A 14,442-nucleotide genomic window follows, 5' to 3' on the forward strand; every position below is an offset into this window, starting at 1 on the left:
TCTAGGGAAGTCATATTCATTGTTTTTTTAAAATTAAGCATGATTGGTTAACAAACAGGTGGCTGCTTATATTTGCACAGCTCATTCCACACTTGGAAAGCATCCGTCAATATATATTCCTAGATTTTGGTAAATTTAACTTACACTTACAATACTTACTACGAAACCAGAAAAGGTATCAATTAGTATTTGTATTTTTCAGAAGAATCTAAAATCTCACTGAACTGGTAAAAAAAGTGTACAGTAAATATATCTACTGAATATTGTTTTTATCAAAATAATTCATATTGCATATTGATATATTGCTATTTCACATTTGCTGCTTTTGCCTTGTGTAGTTTATGATGAAAGTTCCTGTGAAAACCCATACATAATAAATGTGTTAGCTTTTGAAATATCAAAGAACTAATTTGCTCCATAAATTTGGGATACTTTAGTAATTAAACTTTTGATTTACTCTGGAATATAAAGGTCAATTAGAAATAAATTAGAAATGTAAAACTTAGATTGTAATTGTTTGAGTCCATAGTGTTAAATGCTACCAACTGTGCATATATGAAAAACAAAACTTTGCTCTAAATACAATCTATCGCTGTTGAACGCCTTACATACATTTCTCTATGATGGAAAAAAAACCAGAAAAAACCATGCTTTGTTTGTATTTTGCTGATAGCATATACTTCATTTTCATGGAATGAAGTTCTTGATTGACAATGTACAGATATTTAATTTTCTTTTAGCACTTTTAATGTATTCACTTGTAGGTGCTGATTCTGATTCTTGTTATATTTTTTGTAAATTTTTGGTAGGTAGTATACAAAACACCAGAGCCTATAGGAGAAGTGTACTTTACTGAAACCTTTGATGATGCAATGTTGTCAGGGTAAGTACTTCTCAATAAAAGCCTTAAAGTCATGAATATTTGCAGTTTAGATGGATAATTTGCAGCTTGCTGCTTATAAATAGTTAGATCTTGCTCACATGTTTTGAAGTGAGTTTTTTTTTAAGTAAATAAAAAATTTATGGATATAAATCAAACTAGGATGCTTCTTGAGCGTATTCCTCAGTCTACTTGACTACAGCACAATTAAGTCTTTACTCTAGTTTTTTCCCTTGGCATAGTTACATTGTCCTCATCTCCAACAAATTGTCATTAGTTGTGTTAATATAAAAATATTAAAAAATAAAAATTAAATTAAAATTTAAAAATGTCATTTTTTTACCATTGCCCAAGCCTTCAGACCTGTAAAAAAAGTCATAAGATAATAATAAAATGGGAAGGATAAGAGGTTTATTTCTTAAAAATTTCAAAAATTAAGAAAAACTTACATGCAAAGATAGGCATGAGGAAGGGAAAGGAGAAAAATATATAAACAGATGTTGAGAATAAATGGAAAAACAATAAATTCATATAAAATTTCCAATACATTCCCAATTCTTCATAGCTGCTATTCCTAGAAAGACAAAACCTGGCACTACTTTAGTTTTTCCGTTTATTTGTATTGAAAGGCGGTACAATGAAAAATCCAGGGCTTTGAATTGTGAATCTGGAGAAAATAACAATACACTGGACCCAAATAAAAACAAATCATCCAATGTTACTTCACTGCTCATTGGAAGCACTAATAATGAAGCTGGAGCTTAACTATTTGGGACACATAATTCCAAGCAATTTAGAATAAACTCACTGGATTGGACTCTTTTTCTAGAAAAAAAATCACAGGCAATCAAAAAAGAGGCTAACAGAAGATATTGTAGCTTGATACTGCCACTAGTTATGCAAGCATATGTTTACTAGAACTCACGTACTGTGTTTCCCTGAAAATACGACATGTCCTGATAATAAGACCATTCCACATTTTTCTGGTGGGCAAAAATATAACCCTTCCCCTGCAAATAAGTCCCCTGGACAACCCCCCACCTCCATCCAGGCAGAGCGCCGCTCACCAACCTAGCAGTATCCCGAATGTGCCAAGCCGCAGGAACCGGGAGGGAGGCAATGGTGTTCATGTTGCTTGGCGCCTTCGGGATACCGCTAGGTTGGTGAGCAGCGCTGTGCCCAGCTGGAGAGGGGAATTGCCGGGCGGCTGCTCTCTTGTGAGTGGGCTCCCAAAGAGCCGGGCACAGCCTCATGCACGAATGGCTGTGTTGCACTGTCACAGCAGTGCAACACAACAGCCATGAAGCGACCACGCTCACGACCAGCCACCAGGCAAACCCCCTTTCCAGCCAGGCACAGCGCCATTCACTCACCTAGGGGTATCGCCAAGTTGTGTGAGCGCCTCTTCGCCGCCAGGCTCCCATGGCTTGGCGCCTTCGAAATGCCAGGGAAAGGCCTCTGCACAGCTGGAGAGGGAGTTGTGCGAGCGGCTCACGATGCCCTGGCCCAGCTCTCCCTGTAGAGCCAGGGTACCTCCATCCCAGTATGGCTTTTTTGGTGGCTTCCAAACCGAGTCTTCCAGCAGTGGCTGCTCTGGGCGTATGCTCTATGGTTGTATGCTCTGCCAGCAGCTGGCCCACAACCATAGAGGCTGTGCCCGGCTCTTTGGGAGCCCGCTCGCAAGAGAGCAGCCACCCGGCAACCCCAAAACAATAAACCCTCCCCTCATAACACCCAAGCCATATTTTGTGGGTAAAAAGAAAATAAGACCCTGGCTTATTTTCGGGGAAGCACGGTAGTTACTGACAAACGATCTTGACAGAATTACAACTGTTGGGTTATGAAAAACTGGAAACAATTGAACAATAATAAAACAAGTATCGGGAGCATAAGCTCCTAAGGATTGTTGTATCATATTTGATTTAAAATATTTCTGTTCATTTATTAACTCATTATTTTCATTTATAACATTTATCAACAGTAATACTCAAATAATTCTATTAGGTTTATTTTTTCACTTTGTAAATATCTGACATTTAAAAAGCATTTTAAAATAGATTGCTTATGAACTACCTACTTTCAGTTGTAATAAACATTTTTTTGTTCTACTATTATTTAACAATTGAATAATAATGGAGTAAAAACAACAGCAATAGCAGCAAACCGTATCAACCATTAGCACTAGTCACCGGTATTTGTAATGCATTTTTGAATGTTCAGTTGGCTGTTTCATGTTTAATGAATAAAGTATATAATAATAACAACACCAATAATTCTCTAAATCTACATCTTTTTATAGTTATGACATGAAACTTGGAATTATATAAATAATTTTCTTGAAAGCTATTCTTGCAAAAATTCAAACATGTAATTTTACTATTTATATCAACAGTCAAAAAACTGCTATTTAGAAAAGTACATTAGGAAAGTCCTTATGTTTTAAAAAGGTCAGAAAGCTGTATTAATATTTTTGTATTTCTTTCCTCTAAAGGAAGAAACATTTGAATCCAAAAATAGAAAAGCTCCTATTTATAGGAGCTATACTACTTTCAGAATCCATAAGACAATTTATATACACTGATAAATAATAGTGCATTAATTTCAGGAAAAACAGGCAATGTAAAATTGAGCTTTTTGAGTAAGCCCAGAAGTTTTTGTTTTAAAAATCAGCTGTAAATGTAGAAGAATATGATAGTTTTATTCTAGTGCTCTGCCAGGACCTGCATCTCTGTGAATGATCCTATGATTTCATGTTGATTATTTATAATTATATCTGAAAATTAGTAATTATTTGGGGATGTTTAAAAATCGGACATATCATGTTTTACAGTATAAGAGACCCAAAGTTGAACAAATTGAAATTGGGAAAAATGTAAAGACGTTATTGACCAGTTCTCCAGTGCGCTGCTTGGAGAGTCCAAGTGTGGGTTGACACAGCCTATCTGCCCTTGGACTGAGTAATATTTTCTTGACCACGCCTCCCTTTGCCTCCCTATGATCAGTTTAAAAACTCAGTCTGCCCGTGAGGACTGTTTTGGGAGGTCTCCAGTGCAGACAGATAGACTGGGTTTCCCAACTTAATTTGACCACTCATACCTTCTAAAATAATTCTAAACGGATCAATTCCAATATTTGGATTGCTGAGAGGTTTCTGGGCCGGTCCCTGTCTCCTGCCAGTCGCAAGTGGGGCAGGTCGCGTGAGTCGCTTGTTCAGCTTCTGCTGGCAAGTGAGGGGGGGGAGCGAGCGTTTGCCCGACTCCTTGATTTCCCTGCTGTCGCAATCCTTGGGCCTTGCGAGCGCAGCCTCGCTGACCTTGGCGGTGCTCAGCCTTGCATGGCAACGGCGGCGTCCATTTCGGCCGCTTCGCACGCTTTCCCCGATTGATGACAGATTTGGCGGGTGGCGGCTGTGCGCGCACCGGCCACCATTTTATTCACAATACATATACTAAAAATTGATGAAATAATCATTGTGATGTTAGCTCCTTGAACCAGTTTACCCAGCACCAATACCTGCAGTTCAGGTATTCCTGTGCCCGACCTCTTTATGGACGTAGTTCAGCGTCAATGGGTCCAGCCCGGCACCCTGACCAATCCCAGCAGGGGGGATAAGTCCCTTTATTCCATGGAGGGGAGGATGGAAGAGATCTTAAAGTTACCTGAGGTGGATGCTCTAGTGGTGTCCTTAACATCAAATTCAAACTTACCTGCCGACCTTCTAGAAGATCTGAAGCCGAAGACAAGAGGTCTGAGAAGGCGTGCCATAAAACATACATGGTGGCCGCCTGGGCCATTAGGACGTCCACGTCTGCATCTTTTTTCACCAGGGCATCTTTGCTCTGGCTGAGACAACTCAGATCCAAACCTCCCTCCCGGGGCTCTATGTGGCGGCACGATCTCACCAAGATCATTACAGCCATAGAATATTCGGCTGATGCTTCGCTGAATGCAGCGAAGTTTGCTTCCAGGGCCCTAGCTTCCAATATTACATCTCGCCACCTCCTGTGGCTCTCGCACTGGCAGGCTGAGATGAAGGCCAAATGGAAGTTGGCATTTCAAGGGAGGGCAGTTGTTCGGAGAGGCCTTAGATAAATTTGTCATAAAGACAAGCAAAAGATTCTCCCGGCCACCATGAATAGGAACGAGCGCAAGGGCTCTGGTTCCTTTCGTAAGCAATCCTCTAGAAACCAGGACACTGCTTAGGCATCTTCATCTTCCTCAATACCAGAGATCCTTCCATCAGGGGGGTGATAGGAATCAGGATAGGGCCTCCTTCGGATCCCGTAATAGACAGCAGCAGTCTTCCTTTCGGAAGCCATTTCGCGGAGGCAACAACAACAACTCCCGCCAGTTCCGCAGGGGGAAGTGACCATCACAGGGGTCCTCCCATAGGGGGTCGGCTCCAATTATACGCCAACAGGTGGGAGGAGATCACCTTGGACTTATGGGTTCTCAATACCATCGGGGGGGACTAGTCCTACAGTTTTTGACCTTTCCCCAGAGGAAGTTCATCCATTGCCCTACCCCAGGAACCCTGTAAAGAGGGACCTCATGCAAGTGGAGATTCTCTAACTTCTCCAGATAGAGGCGATAGAACCCGTCCCAAGGGACCAGGAAAGGCAGGGCTTCTATTCCATTCTGTTCCTGGTCCCAAAGAGTTCAGGGGGGTGGAGGGCCATCTTGGATCTGAAAAGCCTCAATCAACATCTGGCTTACAAGAGGTTCAAGATGCAATCCCTCCACTCCATCCTGGATTGCGTAAAGTCTATTGACTTCCATAGATCTAAAAGAGGCCTACCTACATGTCCCCATCCATGCTGCCCACAGGAGGTTCCTGAGGTTCTGTTCTGAGGGGAGACACTACCAGTACAAGGCTCTCCCCTTGAGTCTCTCGTCAGCACCCAGAACCTTTACAAAGATCCTGGCGGTAGTGGCGGCCCACCTTCGGAACCATCCCATCCGTCTAGAATGCTATCTAGACGACATAATCATACATTCTGTTATACCAGAGCAGGCTCGGCAAAATGTCCAGTCAGGAGATGTTACAGCAGCATGGCTTCTCGGTCAACCTGGAGAAAAGCCAGCTCCAACCGTCCACGCGCATCCAGCACCTGGGCGCCATCATTGATTCGACCTCCTGCCAGGTATTCCTGTCTCCAGATCGACTGAACAACCTGAGGAGCAGGGTGAACCAATGCCGTCAGTCTAGGTCGGTGCCAATCATCAAACTGTCCCAACTTTTGGGGATCATGATTTCTTGCCTGAAGGTAGTTCCCTGGGCCCGTCTCCATGCCAGGGAACTGCAATGGTTTCTTCTTCCAATGCAAAGAGCGAAAACCAGCAATTCCCACAGGGGCGTGCGTCTCCTGCAGAACGTCATCCAATCTCTGACCTGGTGGAGGTCCAAGGCGATCGTGAAAGGCTGTCTGTTCAAGGAACCGGAAACAGTCGTAGTGACCACAGATGCCAGCCTTCTGGGGTGGGGTGCCCACTGCCAGGGGCAACTTGCCCAGAGTCAGTGGTCTCAGAGGGGGGCTGCCCACAGCATAAACTGGCTAGAACTGAAGGCAATCCGACTTGCTCTGCGATGCTTCGCTCACCTAATAAAGGGAAGACATGTACTGTTATTGACAGACAGTGGCAACGAAAGCCCACATAAACAGGCAGGGCAGTACCCATTTCAGGGGACTCAGCCTCGAGACAGAGGCTCTGGGCTGGTGGGCGGAGCAACATCTGGTCTCTCTCAGAGCAGATCACATCTCCAGAACCAGCAATCGGGAAGCAGTCTGGCTGAGCCGGCAGCGCATCGATCACTCAGAGTGGCGTCTACACCCGCATCTGTTCCAACAGCTCGTGAGGAGATTTGGCAAACCGCAAGTAGACCTATTTGCCACACATTCCAACACACAACTACCACAATTCTTCGCCCGCTACCATTCACCGTTGGCAGAGGGGACAAATGCGCTAAGGTGCGGGTGGCCCCAAGGATTATTATACGCATTCCCTCCTCTTCCTCTCATTCCGCAGGTGGTGGCCAAACTCCTGACGGAACAGGCAGAGGTTCTCCTGGTGGCACCATTCTGGCCCAGGAGGTCCTGGTACGTAGACCTTGTCAGTCTCTCCGTTCAGAGACTGTGTCGAATTCCTCAGGATCAAATCTCCCTCAGCCAGGGGGCCATCAGTCACCCGGACCCCCAGTGGCTACAACTAGCCGCCTGACACTTGAGGGGGACCTCCTGAGAAACAGAACATCTCTGACAAGGTCATATGAACAATACAAGCGTCCAGGAGACCCTCCACCACCAGAATATACGATGCAACCTGGGCTGCCTTTTCCTCTAGGTGCAAAGAGAGAGACATTGTAGACTTCTCGTCTTCAGTCCCTCAGACTCTGGACTTCCTACAGGAGGGTCAGGACCAGGGACTGGCGCCCAGTACACTCAGGCATCAGGTTGCAGCATTATCTACCATCCTGGCCAAAGGTTTGTCTCGATCTCTGAGTCAGCATCCTCAAATTAAAAGTTTTCTGAAGGGCGCGGCGGATATCAGCCCACCAACGGTCCATTGATACCCGTCCTGGGATTTTCCTTTCGTCTTGTGGGCCTTGATGGATCCTCCGAACCCCTTCGTACGACAAGTTTGCGCCATCTGACCATCAAGACAGCCTTTCTGGTGGCTATCACGTCGGCTCGCAGAGTGTCCGAGCTGGCGGCTCTCTCCGTCAGGGAGGACCTGTGCGTGGTTCTCACTGACAGCGTTATATTGAGACTCGATCCTTCATCTGCCCCTAAAGTCATTTCCATAGAGCTCAAGAAATAATTTTGCCTATTTTTTGTCCTAGTCCTCCTCACCCTAGGGAGCGTGAATGGCATAAGTTGGAAGTGAGGCGTGCTGTCTGCATTTACGTAAAGAGAACTAAGGAATTCCGTCATTCCATAGCATTCTTCATATCATTCCTCCCTGGGTCACTGGGCTGCAAGGTCTCATCTCACACCGTAGGTCGTTGGCTGCGCGCCTGTATCAAGCTGGCGTATGAACATCAGGGCAAGACTGCTCCACGCAAGGTCACTGCACACTCTACTAGGAACGCAACTACCTCAGCAGCCTGGGCAACCCAGTCATCTATTCTGGACATCTGCAGGCGGCCACGTGGGCTTCCCCCACTGCCTTTATAAAGAACTACAAAATAGACACCTTTGCCTCAGCCAAAGCCTCCTTCGGAAGGAGAATTTTGCAAAGAGTTGCTGAGACTCAGGAGACTCCAGTCTCTGCCCGCCCTGGGACGCAATAGCTTGGGCATGTCCCACACTTGGACTCTCCAAGCAGCGCACTGGAGAAAGACCGTTGGCTTACCTGAACGGTCGTTCTCTGAGCGCTGCGAGGAGAGTCCAAACCCACCCAGGGGGTTTTCAACCATATGCATCACTCTGTTGTTGACCATGAACTCTTACAATACGGTTGTCTCTTCGTTTTTAAACTGATCATAGGGCGGCAAAGGGAGGCGTGGTCAAGAAAATATTACTCAGTCCAAGGGCAGATAGGCTGTGTTAACCCACGCTTGGACTCTCCTCGCAGCGCCCAGAGAGCGACCGTTCAGGTAAGCCAACGGTCTTTCTTAAGATTTATATTATTTCTTTTTAATTGCGAGTTGAATAGAAGCAGTTCCAGAATAGAAGCGATTAAAAAGCAATTGGTCTGTTCCAATCCGGGAAAGTGAAACCAGTGACCTATATCTCCCTCTACTGTAGCTAATTGGAATGGTTGCTTGTGGATAATTTCTAATTTTTATTATTTTATCATGAATGCATATTGCAGTTTGTATTGTTTTATGCATTGAAATAAATAATTTTAATCATCCCTGAAAACTAGTTATTGAGTGATAAGATTACAATTTCAGTTTAATTCTCATAATTTTTACTTGTTAGGGATTATCTTTTGTATTAAGGAGAAACATTTACTCCCCCTGCCCCCAATGTTGTAATCTGAATTGATATAAACTTTTCTAGCACCTAGGAATTAGGTTATTTCAAATTTACCCACATATAGGTGAGAACAAATTTTAAATGAGTGACAAGTGGCAGTCTGAACCTCCAGGAATTTGTATGATCTGATTGTGTTGTGTTTTTTTTAAACAGGTGGGTTTTATCTCAAACCAAAAAGGAGGATACAGATGAAAATATTGCAAAGTATGATGGTAAGACATAAACTTATTATTATTAATAAATTATTGCTTTGTGCAAGTTCATTTGGATATTTTGTTTCAATGTGTAGTACTTCTCATGTATATTCTTTGTTGTATTGTTAATTAAAATTCTACACAGATTGCACCATGGCAGGTTGTACTTGTAGCACTTCTCCTGGTTTTTCTCAATCATTTTATCATAATGGTATACTTATGGGCTCACAAGAAGATAGTTTAAGCAAAAACAGTTCCTTCTGACAATGCATTTTGTCTCCACTCAGAAATTCCTTCATTGTAGTTTAACATGTCTCTTTTGTAATTCCAACATAAGAAAGCTATCCAAGTTACTCTTCTAATTTATTATTATTATTATTCCTATGTATGTTCCCTTTAATTAGTAAGATATTGGCCAATTTCATTTGCAGATCCAGTGTGACATATTTTTCCGTATCATTCTTGTAATCTGGCATTTTATAATCTATTTTGAAATCCATGTTGAAATTAGCGCCAGTCTCTATTTTGTCCAATAAAATCTACACCTCTTCTATAGCCTCTTTTAAACCTATTTTTGTAGTACCAAACAAGACACATTTCTTAGTGCATTTTCCCCAAATATCCTTGAATTCTTCCACAGTCAAATAATATTGCTGCATTATATTAATAGGTTGCCTGCCTTTTAATTGTAATCTTTAGCTCTGTCTGGTTTCCTCTAGTCAACCTTCAAAGTTCCCTCTTATTATATGTGTTTTTTTTAATCAACACTTTCCCATGGGTGGATTTCTTAGAGTTAGTTTCAAAATCTTCATACATATTTTTCTAAAAAGTTGAACAACCTATAGGAAATAGTTTTTAATACATCTATCTCATTAATCTGTTTATAACTTTACAAAATCAACATGCTGATCACTCTTTTTCTGTTAATTCATTTTTTTCTTTTTAAAGTTCTTAAACATGCGTGAAACTGTCCATCAAGGATAGAAGGAAATTCACCTGGCTGTAATGAAACTTGCATTTTCTCAAGTTTCTTAACTTCTAAAAAGCCATTAACAAGCAGTTTTCTAAGGTGGTTAAGAGAGGAAATACGTGAACTCAGTGTTCTTTTAAAGATGTTGATCTGTGATTTAGGTGAGATCTTTCCCCCTACTCCCAGAGCACTAAACCCCACTGAAGACTGCTGCTTTATGGTTTCCTCATGGGGAACCTCTGTTTGGAGCACTTGTGGATAATCCCAGCCCATACTTGCTCTGAAGAAAAATTCTGAGGAACCAATCCTTTCACCAACTCCTCTTTCTACTGTAGCCATTGGCTTTGCTCCCTGCAAAGTCATTTTAAATCTAACATTGCTTCTCCAGAAGTAGAAAATGATACTTGGTTGTGATGTGCTAAGAGAAATTGGCAGAAAAGAGTGAGTGGGATGCACTTAGGGGGGTAAGTGGATTTGACATCTTTGTATGATTTTCTCCCTTCCAGTTCTCACTTTTCATACTGGGGAATGAGGTTCCAGGTAATTTAGAATCTAAGAATTGCTGCTATTTAATGCCAGGTCTGTTTATAATAAAACCTTACTCATCCATGATTTGATTATGGATGAGAGGGTTGATATGGCCTCTATTTTCAAAACCTGGGTGGTGGAGGAGAACAAAGGATCTTTGTCATAAATGTACCCATCCAGATTTCAAATTAAGATCAGGCAAGTTTTGAGGGGGTAAAGGATTAATTTTGTCATATGTAAGATTATGTTGGCATCAAGAGGCATTGCTGAATGCAATTCCTTATTTGTAAATTGGGACTAGAACAGTGGTGGCTAATCCTTTTTGGATCGTGTGCCAAAAGAGGAGCGTGAAAAATGGCCCTACGGACAAACTGGAAGTTACTTCTGCTTTACCTGTAGGGCTATTTTTTGTAGGGCTTCTCTAAAGGCTCCGGAGGGCGAAAAATGGCCCTACGATTTCTGGTTTGGCTGTAGGGCCATTTTTCGCCCTCCAGAGCCTTCAGGGAAGCCGGAGGGCGAAAAATGGCCTTACGAGCAAACCAGAAGTCCGTTCCCAAACTTCCGGTTTGTCCATAGGGCCAGTTTTTCGCACTCCAGAGGATTCAAGGAAGTCTCGGGGGGGCAAAAAATGGCCTTAAAAGAAGGCCAAAGTCAGCTGACAGGGCAGCGCCTTGCGTGCCCTAACAAATGGTTCCGCCTGCCCCCTGTGGCACGCGTGCCATAGGTTCGCCATCATGGGACTAGAAGGACTAATTGGGTGACTGCTCTTATACTGCGGCATTCCTGCCAAGGCTTTTCAGTCTGATTGCTAAGGTGGCAGTATTGGGAGTCTTAATCTTTCCTCCCCTTGGTTATATGTCTGAAATAGCTCTAGGTTCATGGCTGCCATGACAATAATATTTGACAAAATTTACTTACGGTGTGGCACTTGTGGGAGATAATACACAAGATCTGTCTTTTGTCTCGGAACAAATGTAACTTAATTTGAATATAAGAGACATTGAATTTTGGCCCTAATCATGGGCAGATCTATGATCAATCTTATACCTTTTTGGATTCTGGAAGGCTTTGATGATTTAGAAGAAAGGTGCTCTTTGTCTAGTTGGTGGGTTGATGGCACATGATATTTGTATTCATTGGAGTTTATTTTAGACAGACAGACACATTTCTTTTCATAATTGCGTTTGTAAAATTTCACTTTTTTGCTTTTCTCTTGCTGTATTATCTCACTTAGGAAGATGGGAAATAGAACCATTAAAAGAAAATATGGTGCCTGGTGATAGAGGATTGGTACTAAAATCAGTAGCAAAACATCATGCAATATCGACTAAGTTAACAAAGCCATTTCTTTTTGATAATACACCACTAATTGTTCAGTAAGTATATATTTACTTGTGAAATAATGTTAACCACAACACTCAATAGGTGGATAAATATGCCAAATCCAGTCTAAATATCTGACTGATTGTGCAACCAACCATAATAATAATATATCCTGCAACAACATCTGCCTATATCAGGTCCTTGAGAAGAACTTTGTAGGTGGATAAAATTGCCAAATCCGGTTTAAACATCTAATGTGCAATGAGCCATAATAATAATATTAATAATGCCACTCCACTTCTAGCATCTGGTTTTCAAAATGCACTGTAATTATTTTTGGCATAAAAAGAGTACAAGATTAATATGTAACTTTAAATGTTCAAAACAAATTTAAAATGTTTTAGGTCAATCACAGGGAAAAACATGTACCGTATATACTCGAGTATAGGCCGACCCGAATATAAGCCGAGGCACCTAATTTTACCACAAAAAACTGGAAAAGTTATTGACTCGAGTATAAGCCTAGGGTGGGAAATGCAGTAGCTACCGGTAAATTTCAAAAATAAAAATAGATACCAATAATGTTTTTGAATATTTATTTCAAAGAAAAACAGTAAACTAGCGGTGTATTCAATGAAATACTTCACTCACCTCATGATGCTGATGTCCCGCTGTGATGATGATGTCCCGTGCAGCCGCGGGAGCGATGTCCCGCCTCCTATGACACACGGCACAGTGATTCCTATCATTGGATCACTGTACCAGAGGAGGTGGGACATCGCTATGTGGCTGCTTGCCATAACAAGGAGGAGGTGGGACATCGTTGCAGAGCGGCAGGAGGGGGAGGAAGGGGAATCGTAAGACAGCCCTGCATTACATTAGAACGTGAGGAGGGGGGATGGTGCGGTGCGCGCTGCGCGGCAAACTGACACAGAGGGAGGGGAAACTCACAGGGGCACTGGGCCATTCACGAGTGTCACCCAGAGGCATGGCCCCGCCCCTTTTTCTCCTCCATTTCGGGCAAATTTTTCACTGACTCGAGTATAAGCCGAGGCGGCTTTTTTCAGCCCAAAAAGTGGGCTGAAAAACTAGGCTTATACTCGAGTATATACAGTACTAACTGATGCTAAAAACTGCATGACACAGTGCCTGAACTTACTGGGAACTGGTAGCTAAAGAAAATTAATTAATATTTATCTGCAAAAGAGTATTAATGTGTTTCTGTTATGCAGATATGAAGTGAACTTTCAGGATGGCATTGATTGTGGTGGTGCATATGTTAAACTTCTATCCAAAAGTGACGATTTGGATCTGGTACGTAATAACTGCAAGAGATTATTTGATCCATCATGTTGCAGTATTTGGAAGGAGAACTTCCAAACTTTCAGTACTTGCAATCAGTTTTTATTACTATTACTATTTATACATAGATAGGCACCACTTGCTATGATAAATAACTTACATACTTCAATTTTCATTATTTTTTTAGTAAATCTGCATACACTAGCCTGATATATACCATGTTTCCCCGAAAATAAGACAGGGCCTTACTTTCTTTTGACTCCCGAAATCAGCACTTGGCCTTATTTTTGTGAAGGTCTTATTACTTTTGAGGTGCAGGAGGCGGCGAGCATGGTCACCTCATGGCTGCTGCTGCATTGTAATATTTTCAGGGAAGGGCTTATTTTAGACCATGCGTTCAAAAGCCCAATTGGGCTGATTATCTGGGGAGGTCTTATTTTGGGGGAAACAGGATATATTTCATTAATTAGAATATTTGCTGCTTATGGCTATTTTTTTCCTCATCCTTCAGTCATATTCTTAGTAGTTTGTAAGAAAAAATAAAACTGTAATACGAATATAGAAAACTAAATTAAATTTGATCTGAAAATGATACCAATCAGTAGGTTTGAAATTGTATGTAAAAAGATTCAGAATATAAAAACCTTTTAAAATCACAATAAAATAAAAAATAGTAATCTAACATATCCCACCTGTGTCCCAAGAAGTTAAGCTTATGTAATTGTTCTTGCCTATCCCAATGTCATTATTATAACAGTTCTACAAGGATAATTAAGATGAAATATTGTCATTGGCTGAAGATGAGTGGGCTTCAAAGATACATTTGAATAATCTGTTATTAACTGAAATGTCTTACTTTTGGGCTCATTTATTGTAGAATTTGAGTTAGAATTTGAAAATACAGGAACTCTAATTTTAATCTATTAATCTATAAATTAATTCCCACGTTGTTGATATGTCATATAATTATAACAAGAAAAATAAAGCATGTTAAGCATGGCTTCTAAAATTCTTTCCAGTATTTTATCACAGGTGGCCGTAGAGACATCTATGTTTTCTAGGTATTAATATGACCCGTTGTTTGTCTATGTTTATGTACTATACTTGTATGGCATCTCTGAATATATATGTGCATTAGGACATAGGTCTCCAACCCCTGGGCTGTGGCCCATTCAGAATTGGGCTGTGAAAATGGCAGATGAGCACACGCATGCTGCTCCATTTGCACATGCAGTGGGCAAGCACGTTCTCTTGCCCACCATT

The 14,442-nt window shown here is 41.8% G+C and overlaps 1 protein-coding gene across 1 annotated transcript in view; it reads left to right on the top strand.

Annotated features, from left to right (window-relative positions):
* The window catches only part of CLGN (calmegin), a 36,385-nt gene that overhangs the window by 7,709 nt on the left and 14,234 nt on the right, over positions 1–14,442 (top strand). Inside the window, exons 3-6 of the mRNA XM_032224490.1 lie at positions 810–883; positions 9,016–9,074; positions 11,789–11,930; positions 13,110–13,191. Coding sequence (XP_032080381.1) covers positions 810–883; positions 9,016–9,074; positions 11,789–11,930; positions 13,110–13,191 — 357 coding nt within the window. The remainder of the gene's footprint in view (positions 1–809; positions 884–9,015; positions 9,075–11,788; positions 11,931–13,109; positions 13,192–14,442) is intronic.

This window comes from Thamnophis elegans, chromosome 9, assembly GCF_009769535.1.
Source record: "Thamnophis elegans isolate rThaEle1 chromosome 9, rThaEle1.pri, whole genome shotgun sequence".
NCBI lineage: Eukaryota > Metazoa > Chordata > Lepidosauria > Squamata > Colubridae > Thamnophis > Thamnophis elegans.